The sequence below is a fragment of the Egretta garzetta genome, unplaced genomic scaffold, assembly GCF_000687185.1.
Source record: "Egretta garzetta isolate BGI_Z169 unplaced genomic scaffold, ASM68718v1 scaffold213, whole genome shotgun sequence".
Lineage (NCBI taxonomy): Eukaryota > Metazoa > Chordata > Aves > Pelecaniformes > Ardeidae > Egretta > Egretta garzetta.
The window spans coordinates 83,022-101,388 of record NW_009259242.1 but is presented as its reverse complement, the minus strand read 5'-3'; the positions used below and the strand labels follow the sequence as shown (position 1 = coordinate 101,388).

Genomic DNA, 18,367 nt, shown 5'->3' with positions numbered 1-18,367 from the left:
ATTTCTATCTTCTTAAGCAGCATTCTTCTGAGCCCACTAACAGCCCAGTTCTCCAGCTGTTGCTTTGAACAGGCTCACTGGAAGCAACAAAGGGACTGAGAGCTGGACCAGAGAGTTCTTACCCTGCTTAAACTGTAATGACTTGTGCCCTGAGCAGGCCAGGAGCATCCAACCAAAATGCAATAATTAAATATGTACAAACTTAGTGCATTCTCCTTGCATACAGGCGAGTCTGTGTGTGGACAAACAAGGTTTGATCATTATAAGAGTTCAGGAAAAGATAACATTAACATCCAGCTCCAAATCCCAACCAATTATGAAAACACTGCTATTAACTTTTTTTTCTTTCTTGAATAGTCCATGTGATTTTTAGGCCTATTATCAAGCAACACACCATAAAAAGCCTTCATCGCTTGCCAAAGACAGGAAACTTTCCACTGCATCACTGCCAGGTATTGGTCCAACCAAACAAGACAAATCAGGGCCACAGGTTTGGAGGAGCCTGGTGCATGTTCTCACAGACGGTGCTATACCTTTCCATGAAGCAGGAGGTACATTTAACTTAAGATAAATCTAAAAGTATTTTTGACAGCCACACAAGTTACACATCCTAGAACAAGGGGACATTTAAAAAAAACCTCATTTCTTTCACAAAGCAAGGACCTCAGATCTCATACCTGTTCAGATCCATGAAATTAATACCATAAATAACTCCTAGGTGATATGACATTACTGCTCTTTCCAAAGGGTTTTACAAGACCTGTAAGAGCAACTATATTTTAACACTGGAATATCAACTGTTATTATTAATAGGTTTTAACTCCTTAAAATTATTTTCCTCACTGGACACCTGTCATGCAGAAATTACATGTCTTTTGCTGGTTTTATTATATGTTTTTGTTTATCCAAAGTTTAATTTTTTTTTCCTTAGCCACTTTTTACAAGGACTCTGAATCAAAACAAGTGTTTAACTTGTCGTCTTGAGCAATTTCATTTGCTTTTGTTCCCTGCTGTGCTGGAAACATGCTTTGTGCTTGCTCTCAATCGAGTATCCCACCCAACAGTTTATCAGGTAGCACAGCATAATACAAATATTGTAGTTACAGATTAGCTGTTCCCTGCTGCCATTCACTTTGTGGTTTAGATCCCTTGTCATTTACAAATCAAAATGTTTATGCACTCAATTATAACACTTCCAAGTGAGAATAAAAGGTATTCCATTACTCCCAAGAGGACTATCGAAACATTTGTGTGTAAAGGACCGTGATACTCTGAATTCCCTCAGTTTCATATTTCTACAATGTCTCACTGCAGCAGAACATCTCAGAGTGATCTAACATTTATAAAGGAGCTATGCAGGCACACTAGATCAGAGCTCTGTAATTCACAAAGGGTCTTTGTCCAAGTTAAATAATTGCTAAAAGATTGCTGAAAGGAATCCCCGGAATTTTTGGCACCCACAAGCATTGACACCGCAAACTGCCTCCTTTTGCTTAGCCAAAGAGCCTTGGTCAAATGCCCCACAAAAAATATCCTGCTACTAGCTCTGCCAAAAGACGCATGTTTTACCTGGGAGAAGGATCAAGAAAAACATCAAAATGCATTGTGGAAGAAAACCAGTACAAACAATATGAGTACTATGAGTACAGGACTGAACTTTATCAAAGTACAGGCAAAGAACAGGTTATTACCATTATAAACACACAGGCACATGTGTTGGGAAAGGGAATTAGATGTTTTCCCCACAGTGGCCAGAACATGAGCCATATCATCAGCCATTCTGTATTATTTTGCCCCAAAGACACAGCCTACCAGGCTGAGGAAGGTGTGCTCAATAGATTACCCCTAAAGTGCAGTCGTCAGCTCCTACTGACATTCCCAACACCCCAACCTCAGGTGTCTAAAAAGTGCTGTGTCTGCTCCTGGTCCGATGCACATTCTTGGGTGATGGAACAGGGGCACATTCTGGATTTTCATCAGCTAAAAGAGAGTAATTAATCTTAATTCTCCTCTTCTCCCTGAAAAATAGAACTTCTATAGCTCGAGGAAAACAAAGAGCTATCAGTTGTTCTGTGGCAAATTAATCTTAAAGGGGGAATCTTCCAAAGAAAATCAATAGCTTATAACAGGATTCGTGTATTGTGTTTAAGCCCTAAAACTCAAACTAGAATCAAAGGGTACTTTCAGCATTGCAAGTTTGCTCTTGTGCTTTGTTTTTAATACAATTTCATCATGTGAAAAAGTGAGATTTTCACATATGAGCAGTTTTAGTTATGCATGGCTTCACCCTTCGTGGAAGACTCTAGTAATATGTAATACAGACTGTAAAATTGCAGGTATTTCGGGCAACTTTAAATAAATTGTTCTCAAAAGAAGGAATTTAATAGGGAATTATATTTTTTTATCCTGCATGTAATATCCTATATCTAAGTCATCTTTATTCATTTGTACCTTTCTAAATTAGTCTGTTCCATATGAGAAACTCTGAAAATTATGTCTCTTTACATGGTCAATCTTTTTTTAAAAGAAGAAAAACTTAATGAATTTAACATGGTACCATGGAAACAGCTTTAAAATTAATTTGGGTGCAGGGAGGAAGGATACAACTCTAACAGGGCAAGTGACAGGTTTCAGAAGAAAAAATGTCTTCATTTAGCAGTAGGATCTTTGAGAAATAATAATGCATTGCAAGGCAAGGGGATCTTTTCAAACTATAGCGAAGCAAGATTTCTCAAGGACACGCTCCAAAACGGTTCATCACCAAACTGAGATGTGATAAGGAGAGGCGCCATGGGGCAGAGGCATACAAACCTGCAGGAATGGGAAACTTGAAATGAAAACTGCTTGAAAGCATTGGTAAAGAATGCCAAAGTCCTCAAGCAAGTACTTTTATTTTAAAGACAGTGCAATACGAGGTGGTGAGGTCACTTGTAGATCAGCAATGGCAATAACTATTCTGATTTCTAATCAGTCTGTTAACTCATTCCCACAAATACCTCTTGACTGCCTGCAGGCTGGGTGTGAGCTTTGCAGAGTGAATTGTGCCTCTTCCTGACATTGAGGGAGGCCTCCAACACAGCCAGGACACTATTGCCTGCCGAGGCCCACACCAGTCACTACAATATAATGTGTTACACAAGACTAGAGCTGTATTGGACATCCTTGCAGTGAGTGAGACAAATATCCTGTATGTGGTCTCATATACTTCAGGGCTTTTATTTCCATAAGCGCTATCAGTAAAAATTAGAGTTTGACATTGACTCAGGGCTTTCATGGGTAGAAGGAGAATTTGGTCCTTACTTCTACCCATTCTAGCATAAGACATTTTGGGTTGTTAGATAAACTAAGTTAACCTAATTCATTGTTATTCTGGGACTTTGTACAGAAGGAATTTAGTTTAAAGCAGATTTCATCACTTGTTTCCTTGATAATTCACAAGTTAGTTTGGCTGCCAGAGTGAATAGCTGAACATAAAAAAAGAATGTTACTAAGCCTAAAAATTTCTGTGAGTGCACAGTCCCCAGAACCATGATGTTATCAAGGTTCAGTAGTACCACAAAGCGATGACTAACGAGCCTGTAACCTCTGTGTGCTGTGGAGTAAATGCTCTCATTAATTCTTTACAAGACCTTTAGAAAACATAGAGCATTCGTCCTGCTTCCTAGCTGTCAGAATTTAGTAGATGACTTCATTGGCTACTTTGACATTTTTACTTTTTCGTTCCAGTTTGGTTTGTTTGCTTGCCTTAAAAAATGCCTACTGTGTGAATTGTAAAAAGGTCAACCAATAGTTCTCAATCCAGACAGGACAAAAGTAACTGAAATTAACACATTATAGCAGTAATTTGGACCCTTACCTTATTTTTTTGGGCCTGTGAACCATTAGCTGTAAATAGTAAGCTATGTGCCAGAGATCTTCTAATCTTACTAATGCAAATATTCTCTTTCCACTACCACCCGCTTTTTACATCAATGTCCAAGCATCGCTAAGGAATTCAGGGGGTGGTGGGAGGACAATTCTTGGTGGATTTTTGTATTAGGAAAACTCCTAAGATCTGATTCCAAGTAATTTACTTATAAGACAAATACATTTTGCAGTCAGGGTAGAGTGTAGGAAGTGAACTGCCTGAACACTCCCAGAGTTTGGACACATCATTTATTTCTCAACTTATCTTAGACTGAGATATTAATGGCGTAGGTTACCCATCAACTGGGATGCTGTTATAATTCAGGTCACTACTAGTGCACACGGTGGTGGACATACATATTTGGATGGCAAAGCAAGGCTTTGCCTTTGTAACTCGACCACGCACTGCAGATCATATAGGGAGGTCATTTTTCAGAGGAATCCTTGCAATTGCATTTTACTTCTGAAACACCAGACATTGCATTCATCCAAAAGACAGTCACCAATGCAGGACTAAACCCCATTTCAATGGTTTTTGGGGTGGTGGGTTTTTTTGGTTTTGTTTTTGGTTTTGTTTTGTTTTTCCTGATTATAAGCATGGAAAGCATACTATGATGTGCTGCTTTACTGCCAGTATTAGTCTTTGGCCATTTGCACAGTTAAAAAGACTACCAGACATAGATCGGGTTAATACTGATGTGGTTCACAGTATGTAAGTCCAGAAATTTCAGTGGACAGCCTTTAGATTTATGCCAGCACATGGAAGACACGCCTGATTTTTAAATACAAACATCAGGTTGCTGCAATTCTGAAAATGCCAGAACATGACCTTACTTTTCTAATTGACACTTGAAGACTAAGAAGGGTATCTTTAGGCTAAATAAAGCTAACTAGCCTTTCAAATTCTTAGAAATACCTAACCCCCTCATGAGTTCATTAAAGTTGCTCATCTTTTTAAAAAAAAAATAAAAAAATGAGGCTACAAATTGCAATATAAATGGTAACAGTGTCCAGTGATCCCAGACAGATCAAATACCATTGCTCTGGGTAAGACATTTACATACACAGGGAGAGAGATGAACTGTGCCTTCATAATTTAAAACTTGCAGCAAATTATAAAACTCAAAAGCAGAAGGAAAGCTGTAGGAGCTAAGGAGAACCTGGTTAACAATAATACAGTAAGTGCTTAACTGTAGGAGCTTTTGTAACAGAGTTTGTAGAAGCTGGGGCCAATGAATATTAGTATTCTGAATTCTGCGAGTGCTGATTTAAACAGTTCCAAACCTATATCCCATATGTTTCTTCAAATATTTCAACCCCTGACTCCTCTGTGTTTGGCTCGAGGCTGAAAAGTACAGATTACTTGATGCCCATGGCAAGTGCTGTTGCAACAGGGAAATGATGTCAACCCCTGCAGTGCAATTCATAACTTGATGTGGGTAAATTCAGTTACTGGCAATTTAGAAGAAAACATGCTGGTGCGGTGCCAGTTGGAGCCAGATGGTGACTGAAATTATTAAAATCATGCATTCTGTAAACGTCTGAAAAATTGCACTGTTAGAAAATATCCTAAGCAAAGACGGGATCCTAATACAAACCAATTGGTGTATAGAGAGTATTTGCAAACAGTGTATGGTACGATTTGCTACTGTTTAATTGGGATCTTTCCCTTCCCTGTTTTCTAGGTTCAACTAATCCACTATAACCATGAGCTGTACACAAATGTCACAGAAGCTGCAAAGAGTCCTAATGGGTTGGTGGTAGTTTCCATATTTATGAAAGTAAGTATTCAGTATTATCAATATCTAATATAGACAACGGACTTCTCCCATGAGCTGTAAATCTGGAAATTAGACTCCTCATTATACCATAGCAATGCCTAAAGGCTCTGATCTGGAATCCAGAGACAACATCGCCCTAGGAACTGAACGCACAATCTGTACTCCAAAGAATTTACAATGTAACGTAAGGAAAATCAAAAGGGAGGGAGGGGAAAAAAAATCCTTACATCATAAACATCACTCGCAACACTTTAATGGCTATAACAAAAGTCACTATTTGTGCAGATTTGGTATTTCTTCATGAAATGTTATTCATTCAATTAAAAGTAAATCTCTCCCAGCAGGTTGCATCCCTGGGAAGGAGAGCATATTTGCCTTTTGGAGACATGTCTATGTTTCAAAGTCATCAAAATAAGTTTTTCTCACAATCTTATTTACATCTTAAACTATCCAAAACTGAAGAAACATTATAAGTCTAACTCTTAATATCTCCCATTTCACAGAGCTAGAAAGACGTGAATATTTTGTCATATTTTAGTCTCCATCCTGTTGCATTCAAGATGCATAGTTAGGTCTATAAATTCCAGTGATCTAGCACTGAACTCAAGACTTAATAGTGTACTCAAACCTCCCTAATTACATTAGAGAAGCCTTTCCTCTCATTTTATACGAAGAATGCATTTCCCCCCCAGAGGTTGTTCGTATTCTGCCATTATGTATCTCTGTTTCATCAGCCTAAAAAAGCATGTATTTCTGAATAAGTGCTTCATGCTGAAACAAACAGCTTTCGTCATCAGACCTGGCATATTGGATAACTATTAATTCCACTTTAGTACTGTCTAATCCCATTTCATAAGGTAAAGTTCCTGACAAAGCATTAACCTCAGAATTAAAATATGCATTTCACAGCATATTAAGTAATTGATACGAAAATTTTCCTTTTATGCAGGGCTAATATTTACGATGTTTAGGTTACCTTTTTTCATCCAAAATGTATTGTATTATGACCCAAAATTTCCTCTTCCTAGAACAGTGGCAAAAAGAGGCAGAAACAATTTAGAGGAATGGCAGGAGAGGGAGAATGAGTGTGTGTGTGCGTGCACACACGGAACAGCTAAATTTCCAGAAAGAAAATGTTTGTGAGAAGACTTTGACATTGTACATTTTCTCTTCCCTAGGTATCTGAATCATCAAATCCATTTCTAAATCGTATGCTTAACAGAGACACCATAACAAGAATAACATATAAAAGTAAGTCTCTTTTCATTTACCATGGCTAACAGCTGTATGCATTTAGTATCAAATAACGTATTTAGCAATCCACTGAAACAAGAGGCACTTCATTTGGGGCAAAAATTACAAAGTTTGCATTGCCAGCAACTCTGCATGATAAAACTTGGGAACCTGAAACATCTAGTAAGGTCATCAGCTCATCAAATGAATTTTGAACTCTGAAGTCTGTATTACATTTGAACAAGCAATAAATAAATGAAATTATACTTGACAAGTACATATACTGTATTCACAGAGAATACTCAGAAGAAACTGCCTACTGTTAGCAATAAAAGTAACATGCGGAGCCGCCTGGATTTTATCAAATCAAGTTATGTCAAGATGCCGCATCATTAACTGTGGATTTAGCATTCATTAATGCTTTCCTTTTGTACAGAAAGGTTATGACATTTCTATTCAACTGTTGCTGCATGTAATGGATATATAAAGAGATCGTTAACGTAGCATGTATATTTGTTGTACTCACATTTGGAAATCCTTTACTATAATAATTCCATGCTAGTATATTGAACTTGTGAAAAACTGGAGCTTAAATGTCAGTGAAAATTAGGCTAGTTTAGAGAAAGTCATGAAAAATACATATATCTCAATGGAGTAAATTAAACCTCTTCTCCTGAAAACCTTATTCCCTTTGTCAAATATTCACTTGAATTCCAAGCAGCCATTAAGTTAATAAAATAAATTAAACGATACTAGAATTTAACTTTCAGAAAATATACAGCAAGCTGAAAAAAATAAGTATTGTAAAACTCAGCCTTCATTTGTTATTCTGCAAACAATAATTTAACATTTTTTGTAAACTTTATTAATTCAATTAATTTCATAATTCTTCATTAATTTTGCTTTTGTTTATGAAAACTGGCAGAGAGTTGTTCATGATAACTGGAATGAGGCTGGTTGTCAGGACTGCAGGATTTGATTCACAATTCTGTGAGGGTTTGCCTCAGTTCACCTCTCTGTAATTTAAATATATTGTACTATGAACTCTACAACAACATAGCATTACTTGGAAAACTTTGTACCTGAAACTCCAGAGATCTCAAACGTCCATTTAACTTTGACAAAAGTCACTGAACTTCAGGTTTATGATGGAAAGGTTTAGAGAGATTTGTATACGCATCTCTAAAGTACACAGTCTGATTTCTTTCCATGGATTCCATCTTTTCCCCCCACCCTGCAAAGCCAGGATTGTAAAAAGTGTAGATTTGAGACCAATGTAAAATGAAGGCACAGAATTTTACCCACTAATTCCTGAACAGAACGAGTGAGTGCTAGAAAGATTTCAAGTCTTGCCATACAACACAGACTTTGAGCAACGGAGCCAATCCAAACCCATTCTGAAGTAAATCGTTCCTTCTCCTCTCCTATAACACACACCTTTCTTCCCGCTGACATTGCTCTAATTTTGCCTTACAGTTAACAAATCTTATTACATCTTTGGTCTAAATAAGAGACTGCTGTTACAATAAAACTCTATTCTCTGTGATACCTATAGAAAGGAAGGTGACAGAGGGTTCCCCTCAGAATGTTTTTTCCAGATTGTTCTATCAGTATGAAATGTCGTCTTCTCTGCATGGAAGCAGATTAGCCCAATTTTTAAACTGCCCGTCTTGATTCCTTGCAAAAACACAGCAATACCCTTCTGTAAGAGCCTGCCTACCAGTGCTGCTGCAGCATCCTGGGGACAGCAAATTACAGTTCAGGCTGTATCTGCTCTCTCAGGCTCTTTCACTCCCAAATTACATATTCCTGGCTTCTGCCAGGGGACCAGCCAGGTGTCTGCCTGTGCCACCGAGGAAGCTGCTTTTCCCCCCGTACACAGACCTGTCAGGTCTCACACACTGAAAAAGAGAAGACACCTGCCTCATTTTTCCTACCACAGCAGCTGTATCACACACCTACACAAGCATTGCAGCCTTTTTTGTACTCCTTGTGGTCCCACACGCTACAGCAGCTGTCCAGCAGAGCAAAGAGTGGACAACTTGTGGTGGCTCAGAGGAGAGGCCACGGCTAGGGCTATAGGGCTCCATAGGGTAGGAAGGCACCAGCAGCATCTTCCCTTGTTGCATGAGTGAGCACACAACCATTGCCTGCACCAGCAGGCAAGCAAACCTTCCCAGTATTTCATTTGTACACTGCACTTACAAATGGGCACTCCTCCGCTTGAGCTGACGGCATCCTACAACCTTTCATTGCTTGTTTTGTCTCTTTAGAAGTCAAATGCACTTCTAATCACACCTAATTTGGATTTACTAAATGAAATTTCGCATGAAGATGAATACATAACAGAGGCTGCAAAAATCAATGAGTAACGGAACTGTTTTAATTTTTAACCACTGTTATCACTAGCAAGTTTATCTGTTAAAATGAAAACTGTCATAGATACAATGCACATAATATTCTGCAGGGCACTGGGTTACTTACTGTAGTAACAAGTATTGACTGGGAATTTTTTAGTGTAAATTGGGAACGTGAAAGAGTTATTGAAAGTAATTTTGCAGTTGTCTTGCGTGATGGATTATAGCATCATTGCTGAAAACTAATTTTACCTCTTACATTGCAAGGATTTCTATTCTGCCTTTAGCAGCTGGGGTTTTTTAGCTTGTGCTTTAGGGGTCTGCTCCTGAAGTCAATACTCAGCAGGCTGCTGACAAAATGACCAGGCCCAGCGTGCTCAATAGGAGCATGGAGCGAATGATAAGTGGAGCATAGGTTCAGGGTCAGGACAGTTAGTAACATAACTAAAGTACTTTTTTTAAAGAACATCAACAAAATTAAGAGCTATCTGTACTGCTGCGTGAAATTTCCATGAGCAAAATACATTAAAAGGGGAATTTCTACTCTTACTTATTAATGGCTACAGTGAAGTAAAGTGGACCCCAAGGAATTTTTAAGCAGATTTTAAATGCTTATTTTATTCTGTTATCACAGACCAAAAAAATCTACTGTGAACTAGTTGAAACAAGTGTTCTTTCAAACAGGCTTTAGAAAGAAGTTACATGAATATCTCTAAATAAAAACTGCTTTAATATTCCTCTAAGTACAACATTTGAGGGGATAAGTTAGCTTTCTTTCAGAACAGTTATGCTACGTTAGCTTTCACCTAGTGTTTGCTTAACATTGGAAAGAAATAACATTTTAGGTTCCCAGAATTCCATGCAAAAATTTGGGCTTGTCATTCTCTACTAAAACACTGCCACATGTTTAGCTAGGCAGAAGAGCTGTAAAATTCTGAATTTCCTCAAATTCAATCTTTAGCTATTTTATAGATAATGTACAAGTATTCCAATTTTAAGATATTATCCTGAAAAAGCTTAAGATTCAGATTTCTGGAAATAAGAGACTACTCATTTCTCCGGGTTCATGTTCCAGTGTGTTCTCTGAAAGACTGAGCTCTTGCAGCTCCTGTCACAAGCAGGAATCTCAAACCAGGCCCCAAGGGTATTCAAAATGAGTCTCTGTCAGCCTGGGTCTAAATGACTTCTGAAGGCTGGTAACTGGAGAAACTCTGTTTCAGGATTAAAAACTGAGTATCTCCACATTCCTTACCCTGTAAACCTAATCTAGTTAGAGCTGTACTTTCCCTTTTTGGACTACGGCGTTATGAACTGCAAAATCAAATAGACCTTCCTTCATTCAGTAAATAATATATTCCCTATAAATACTATTGTTTTAAAGAGAACATGCATAGAATTTCCTGTGAAAGCAGACCCCACACACCTGTTACAAATCTAGGAATAAAAGAAGAGGATTTCCATCATTTGCTAAGAAAATTGTCAGAGTCCAGGCCTTTATGTAAATGAATATGAAATCTATTGAAATCTAATTTGTATAGAGAGGAGTTCAGGAGTTCAGAAATCACCCTAAGGCACAAGCAGATCAAGATAAACAGAACGATGCTGAGGATCTAGTAAATGCTGAATGCGTTTATTAGAGGAAGTTTGTTAGTGGCAAGAGATCGCACATGGTGATTTTGACCATTCTGAACTACACACTTGCAAATAAATTTAAGGCATTAAAATGTTGCAGTCGAGTATTAGTGCAAGCCCATCAGTTCTGTTTCAGTCCCAGAATGGCAAACTTCTCAAGATGTGGGGAAAGGAGAACAGCAGACTGTCCATGGGAAAAATGTTGATAACCAAATGCCTATTCTGTAGTCTTTTCTCAGGCCATTCTCATGGTGTCATCTGACTTCCCACAGGAATATAAGCCATATACAGGCATAAATAAATACCGGGTTTACTTGGCCAAATTCTTTTATTTCCTTCGATCCTTCGATCTTATCTTCCCCTTTTCCTGAAGTGGTATTTTCCTTCAGTTTCCCATTAATCACAACTGTTGGATTTTGACACTTTGTATAATTCCCTGTCTTTCCTTCAACATATTCCAAGTGAAGATAGAGGCAACAAACCAGTTTTGGAGCCACTTCACTGCTGGGTGCGTGCTGGTGGGGGAAATGGCCATGCATTTTGTAGGTTCTCAGTATGCAAACAAGATAACCTAGCAGTTGATCCAAAGCTCATTAAGGTGAAGAAGAGCATCTCTCCCAATCTTGAGAGCACTGGCATACATTGGACTTGCCTGAATGATTAGGAGGATTGTGCCCCACACTGCTCCCACAGTATTGCATGCCAATATTCCATCCCCAGAGCATTATTATATTCCGAGAATGACTAAACACTGTAAATCCAGACAAAAGTTAGAAGCCCATATCAAAATAATGAATTACATTTGCTATTAAAGCAATGTGAAGCAGCTCCAAAACCCCACAATTACCTGCACTAATGCCAGCAGTAAATCTGTTTCTGTATCTTCCGTTTGATAAGTAGTTCTACTGTTAATAATCTGTGCCCTGTTCTGAATACAAATTAGTCAACTAGAATGTGGCACACACAAAATATATATATATATATCTCTCATCAATATCCCTCATCTGTATTAATCTTTAGTCAACTTTTCATCTCCTAGAAAACATTTCAGGGCAAATCCTACCTTGTTTAAATAATTTTAGCCCAACCATAGTCAATATGTATGCGACAAAGCAGATTTGGTCCTTAGAGTTTGAAACTATCTGTGCTGACTGACTCCGTGCCATTTGGAGCTAACACACATTCTCCATGGATCATAAATAATGAACAGGATGTTCATGTGGGAAAGGGAAAAATGTGCGATGACTCATTGAAAACAGGCAGTGGCTTGAAAAAATGCATTCATTCTCTTCTCATGTAATTCTAGCAAAATTACCACTGCACTGCAAATAATGTTTTTAATGAATAGGACACAGGTGTACTCAGATGTCTCTAGCTGTCAAAATTTAACAGTATTTTGACTCTAATACTGCAGCAATGGGTTTGCACTTTTGTCTGGAAAATTTTGGGTTTAGAAAGACTCTGTATGCCAGGCCATGGGACAGTGAAGGCTGAGCATGTTAAAAAAGGTGACAGTCGGCCACCTACAAGACTAATAGTACTTTCCCCTCTACATGAGGATCCAGCTATATGGCACGGCAATTACCCTGACTCAAAGTGCAAGAACATGGCAGAAGGCTGTATTTCTGACAAACTTGAAAGGACATGCCAAGATTATTTTTTGTAAGATAATAAACACATTTAAAATATGAAATAACTGTAAGGCACTGGCCAATGTGGGATAAACATTACACTCTCACCTTGACACTTTAACAGATATTTCTACCCACTAATATTGCTACCCCAGAAGCCTGAAGCATGTTGAATGCACTATGTCAAAATGAAAAAAAGGTCACATTTGCTTTGCCTGCGTTCTTTGATTTTCTGTTGCACAAGAGAGTAGTATCCAATCCTTTTCTTTTTGCACCCCATTAGATAGTATGAGACAAGCATTTTGCTCATCTAAGTTTTGTCCCTCAGCTATAATATGTTAAATTCAAGTTAAATTACTCTTTGTTTTTTCAGTTCTTACATGCTTCCTTGATAGTTCAGATTTCTTTCCTCGGTTCCATTTACAATGTTTTCCTGATGGTCAAGGAACTGTTTATCAGCTTAATAAAATAAAAACAACATGAAACCAAAATCTGTTTAAACTTACAGTGAACAGTACATGAAGAACAACAAAGAATCCAAAAGAAATGCCTAAATTACTGACACCAACTTAAAAGGTGCACTTGCAACATTTTTCTTTAGTCTGAGCAGTATCTTCTATTTTATTTGTACTGTCTTCCTTGCCTTCCATTAAAATCCATGCCAGTTCATCTTGCGTGTTGAAAGGGGAAGCACGACTTTCAAATACCGGGCTTTCCTTGCCCGCATTCTAGCACTCACTCTGCAAATGAACCATATTGAGCACACTACAAGCAAGTGAATGCATGCAAAGAGATTTCGCAACATTATGGCTCGTAACCAGCCCAGCTTTCCCAGAGATACACGATAGCAGTAGCGTATAAGAAGTAGTGTGTATGTCCCCAAATATTTCCTATTAAGGAACTCCTACAGCCTAAGATTTGGCAGGAAAATCTGAGCTCCAGTTTTGACAGCACTGCCTTTACACAAGGGAAATAGCGCACATAGTATAGGAAAGGTTGAGGAACTTTGATGAATTTTGAAAGATATAACCATATCTCATTATATTTTGGTACATGTCCACAGAGTGAATTCTGTTGCAGAGGGATACCTCTAATTCCCAGGGAGACTTACAATAAAAGCAGATACCCTAGTCAGCTGCTTTCTGGCACACTTTTTCACCTCAATTTTAGCATTCTGAGTGAGCTTGCACTGCATCCACCCCCACTGTGCCCATGAAAGGCCAGCAGGCTTCACTGAGCAGCTTTATTATCATACATTAACCTGAACTTCCTCCTGTGGTAGAAGGGCAATTAAGTTTTAACACTCCTGGCCTTCCCAAGGTTTTATTGAGCAAAAATTGTTAATCACTCCAAAATATGGTAAGTCAACATTCTCCAGAGGCTGCTGCATCTAAATTATTAAGTGCAACTCCAAGAAGCTTTAACCCCAGTTCTTAAACACGATTCAGTTTCACTGTGAATGCTTGTGCTAAACTCACAGAAGGTGTGCATGGACACCTAAGAGTAGAACTCAACCCAAGCAGGATTAGTGAATTCATGTTACTTGCTCTTGTCCAAACTGCTGGAGCATTCAAAAACATATGTTTGTTACACTTTGTATTTTGGTAAAACTGATAATGATGTTCTGAATAAAGATTGTACATAAAAAAGGGGGGGATTTTTATTTTTTGTGAAGCTACTGTTTTATCTCAGTTGTTTTCCTTCTTTATTCTCCAGATGATGCATACTTACTACAGGGGCTTAATATTGAGGAACTTTATCCAGAGACATCTAGCTTCATTACATATGATGGGTCAATGACAATTCCACCCTGCTATGAAACAGCAAGCTGGATAATAATGAACAAACCTGTCTACATAACAAGGATGCAGGTAAAAATAAATTTTAAAATGGCTCAATCTAGCATAGGCAGAAAATAATACTTTAAATATATTTGTAGCTTTACATACAAAATCAGATTCAACATTTTGCTGTAGGGATCTCTGCCTGCAATTTATACAGTTTGCAAAAGCATTTAAGAGTTTTTTGCAAAAGTAAAAATATTAACATTTTAGAGCTCCCTAAGTATCTATACACATACATATATACTTTGAGATGGGCCCTACTTACAGTGAGGGTTTGAACCAAATGGTTTCCAGTGGTGTCTTCCAAATTATTCTATGATTCCGTTAGTAGATATATGGGGTTCCAAAACAAAAATAACGGAGGTTATTAAGTATAACAGAGGCCATTCTTAGGTCAGACAGAAACACAAATTGCAAATGACACTTGTGGCCATTTAAATTCACATCAATACCACATTAATGTGACAGAGATCCAATGTATAGGGACTTCTTGAAAAAGAATCAGCTAGTGATTTCTGGTATAAAATAAGATGACAGGATAGACATTGCAAATATCTTCAGAAAAATCAGATTGAAAAATTGAAGCCCCTATTAGAAAGAAGTAGGATAAATTATGTGAAAGAAAACACAATTAATTTCATAGTTAAAATTATACTGTTGAGGAAATACACCAGTGGAAAAGCCATAAAAACTATGTTTCTGTACGATTCTCTTACCATCAAAGGCCTAACATCAGAAAACAACAAACTTAACACCAATTTCAGTCTTCTTCAGAGCCTTCATCAGTGAGTTGCCTACAGAGCTGCAAGCTCAACTAAAACCTATTCTCTTGCGTACTAGAATCCCGAAGGAATAGCTTGAACCACCATCTGCCTGTCCCAAGCATGCAGCAGGGCAATCTGGCCTGAAAAATGAAATGAGGAATGATAAAACAACCCTAAATATTACTTCGGGGTTTAAAAATCACATTAACATTGTAAATAAGATGACTTTAAAAAGCCTGAGAGATGTTTTATCTTTGTGATATTCCTTCTGTCCAATTTTGTCTAGATGCAGAGAAAGCACTTAGTTTCTTTTCTAAATGGGTAATTTGGGAGAATGACACAGCTGAGCACAGGCAGACACGCTGTACATTTTGAACTTTTCAAGCACGAGACCTGAACATTTTCCTACAAGCAACATTTTTAGTTACAACATTAATGTACAAAATAAAGATTAGAATATTTCTGGAGTCTGCTAGTACCTATGGGTTATAATCTCATGATACTTACTCCTTGCCATGCTTTATTCGTTAGTTACCTCCTCCATTATTAGTGCTGCAAATTGATTTCATGGCATACTTACTAATTACATTGGGTAATCAGACTGAAAAAAGTAATGCACAAGTTTTCCCTGGAAGCTGTTAAAGATTTTCAGTATGTAAAACCCAGCTACTGGATTTCCCCATTTAAGCATTAAATGTCACAAACAAACCTCTTAAATTGTATGCTGACATGGAAAATATTTTCTTTTTATAATTTTAAACCAAAATATTTTGAGGGTTTCTGATTTACAAGTTGCAGCTTTTTTTTTTCTCTCTCTCTCTCTCTCCAGTTTCCTATACAAAGTTTGAAAGGTTTTGGTTGACTTGAAGCAATTAATATGTTTTTAGCACAGGCACATAGTCGTCATAAGAATCATTGCTGTCTGCTTGTAGTTTGCATCCAACCACTGCTGGGTACACTGAAAATCCTGGATGATTCAGTAATTCCCTCTCTGCTGACCCATAAAACCATTTCAAAAGATGTCCAGTGTCTACCAGAAGAACACTATAGACACAGCACAGACAGTATCAAGACAGACCTGGCAATGGAAAGAGGATTTTGCTTTTTAACATCATTAACTTCATTACTTCAGCAGCATGACTCTGCCAGTTATCCTTTCCCTCCTGACCCGGTTCTTGAGTACCATCATCCAAAGCTGTGTCTTCTCAAGTGGAAGCTACACTAATAGCTACACAACTTAGGAAAGTAGCTCTTGTCATTCATCAAGTTCATTTTCTCTGCACCAACTGCTGCCATCCAGTACTCTGGATTCCATTTGTTTCCCGACCAGCCAAGGACACCTCATACCATTTTCGTTTACTCCACACAAAACTAGTTACTTCCGTTTAAAATGGGGCTCAGAAACAGAGGACCACAGAAGGAACCATTTTACTTCAAGTTAACTCTTTCAACCCACCTCTGACTACAAATCACTGAAATCCTGTTTAACTTTCATTTATTAAGTAGTCTATTTAATAGTGTTGTATGTTGTTTACTTACAGGAAAGACCAGTACTAAAAATCCTTGTTTTGTATTTTGTATAGATGCATTCTTTACGACTGCTAAGCCAGAATCAGCCATCACAGATATTTCTGAGCATGAGCGACAATTTCAGACCAGTCCAGCCTCTCAACAATCGATGTATCCGAACTAATATCAACTTTAGTTTACAGGGAAAAGATTGTCCAAACAATAGAGCACAGAAACTACAGTATAGAGGTACGTTCTACCTCCAGAATAATCTTTTCTATGCTTACACTGAGCTCTTTCCTTTGAGAAACCCAAGTGCGTAACAAAGCATACAAATAAAAACAGATGAAGCTCCAGATCTGGGGGACTAATGGTATGAGCCAAGCATTACATATTTGAAATGGATGAGGAAACTTGCCCAGAAACATGCAGGAAAAGCATGACAAAAACCACTCTGGGACACCGAATAGGTTTTTAAAAGCAGATAGGACAGGCCTTCAGTTTTCTAGCCTCATTTTAAAGTCTTCTCACCTTACAAAGTGCATTTTGCTCTGTTTTATCCACCTTGGAAAGAAAAAGGGGGATGAGCTAGTCTCAACAACAGCCAATCTCAATCAAAAGAATAAATTTCACTTTGGAGGTGCACTGCCATAACAAACACCCAAATTGGAGAGTTTTGTATTACACAATGGATATTAAACAAATGAACCAAGCCAGTCTCCTGCTGGTAGAGTCTTACACTGCCACAGCTGGGGGCTCACAACTGAGCTGTAATGGGTCTTATGCATCTTTTAGCCTGTGCCCACACAATTATATTACCTGCAATAATGGTGTATAAGTGCCTTCTTACCAGTAATATTATGGTTATGAAGGAGTACTTCTGAAGGGTGGAAAAGCAAGCATATCTTCAGCAGCAAGGCTGATGAGAGAGTTGCAATACTTCAAAGAAACAGTCAGACTTAGTTCTTCTCCAGAAAGAAGAGGAAACCAAACCTCCTGGCTTTTTCCAGACATTTTGTTTAAGTGCCTAATATAGTGTTAGATCCAGCCAGTTTCATATTTGGAGTTTATTAAAGCATAATTGTTTTTGTTTTGTTTCTCTTTCCTTTCAGTAAATGAATGGCTCCTCAAGTAAGAAAGACAGAGCAGGCAGAACCCATAACCTCAGTGGAATGCTACTACTGTGAATTGACATAATCTAGAATGCACCCAACCTCGCTCTCTTTGGGTTCGCAACAGCATGTGCAAATGTGCTGTAGGAAAAGAGCTGCCATGTTGGAAACTCAACTAAAAATTCATTCATATGATTGGTGGTAACAAAAAAAAAAAAAGACAGCATTACAGTAAATGTGATTACAATTTTGATACAGTTTTCCTGAACTAATTTAGCTTCACAAAGAAAGACTTTTCAGCCTTTGTACATATGAAATTCTTCCTCTTTTCCCCTCTTCCCTCAACAAAATAAAAAAAAAAAAAAAAAAAAAAAGGTGGCTCGGTACAGCATCAAAGTGGAGTTGTGTTCTGTGTGCCAAGTAATCCTTGGAAAGCTCTCATTATTTCACTATCATTAAGGGATACTGACAAGACAGAACAAGACGACTGTAGAGGAAACTTATTTCTAGGTTATGATCTTTCTGTTCATTTAATTAAAAAAGGGACAGACTTTGAGAGATAAGTATTGTAAATATATCACTGCAGAATATAAAGGAA

General features: G+C 37.8%; 1 protein-coding gene across 1 annotated transcript in view; it reads left to right on the top strand.

The window, feature by feature from the left end:
* The window catches only part of CA10 (carbonic anhydrase 10), a 204,932-nt gene extending 187,140 nt beyond the window's left edge, over window positions 1-17,792 (top strand). The window contains exons 5-9 of the mRNA XM_009636001.2: window positions 5,592-5,687; window positions 6,866-6,938; window positions 14,257-14,411; window positions 16,732-16,906; window positions 17,770-17,792. Of these exons, the coding sequence (XP_009634296.1) occupies window positions 5,592-5,687; window positions 6,866-6,938; window positions 14,257-14,411; window positions 16,732-16,906; window positions 17,770-17,792 (522 nt within the window). The remainder of the gene's footprint in view (window positions 1-5,591; window positions 5,688-6,865; window positions 6,939-14,256; window positions 14,412-16,731; window positions 16,907-17,769) is intronic.
* Window positions 17,793-18,367: the final 575 nt, after the last annotated feature.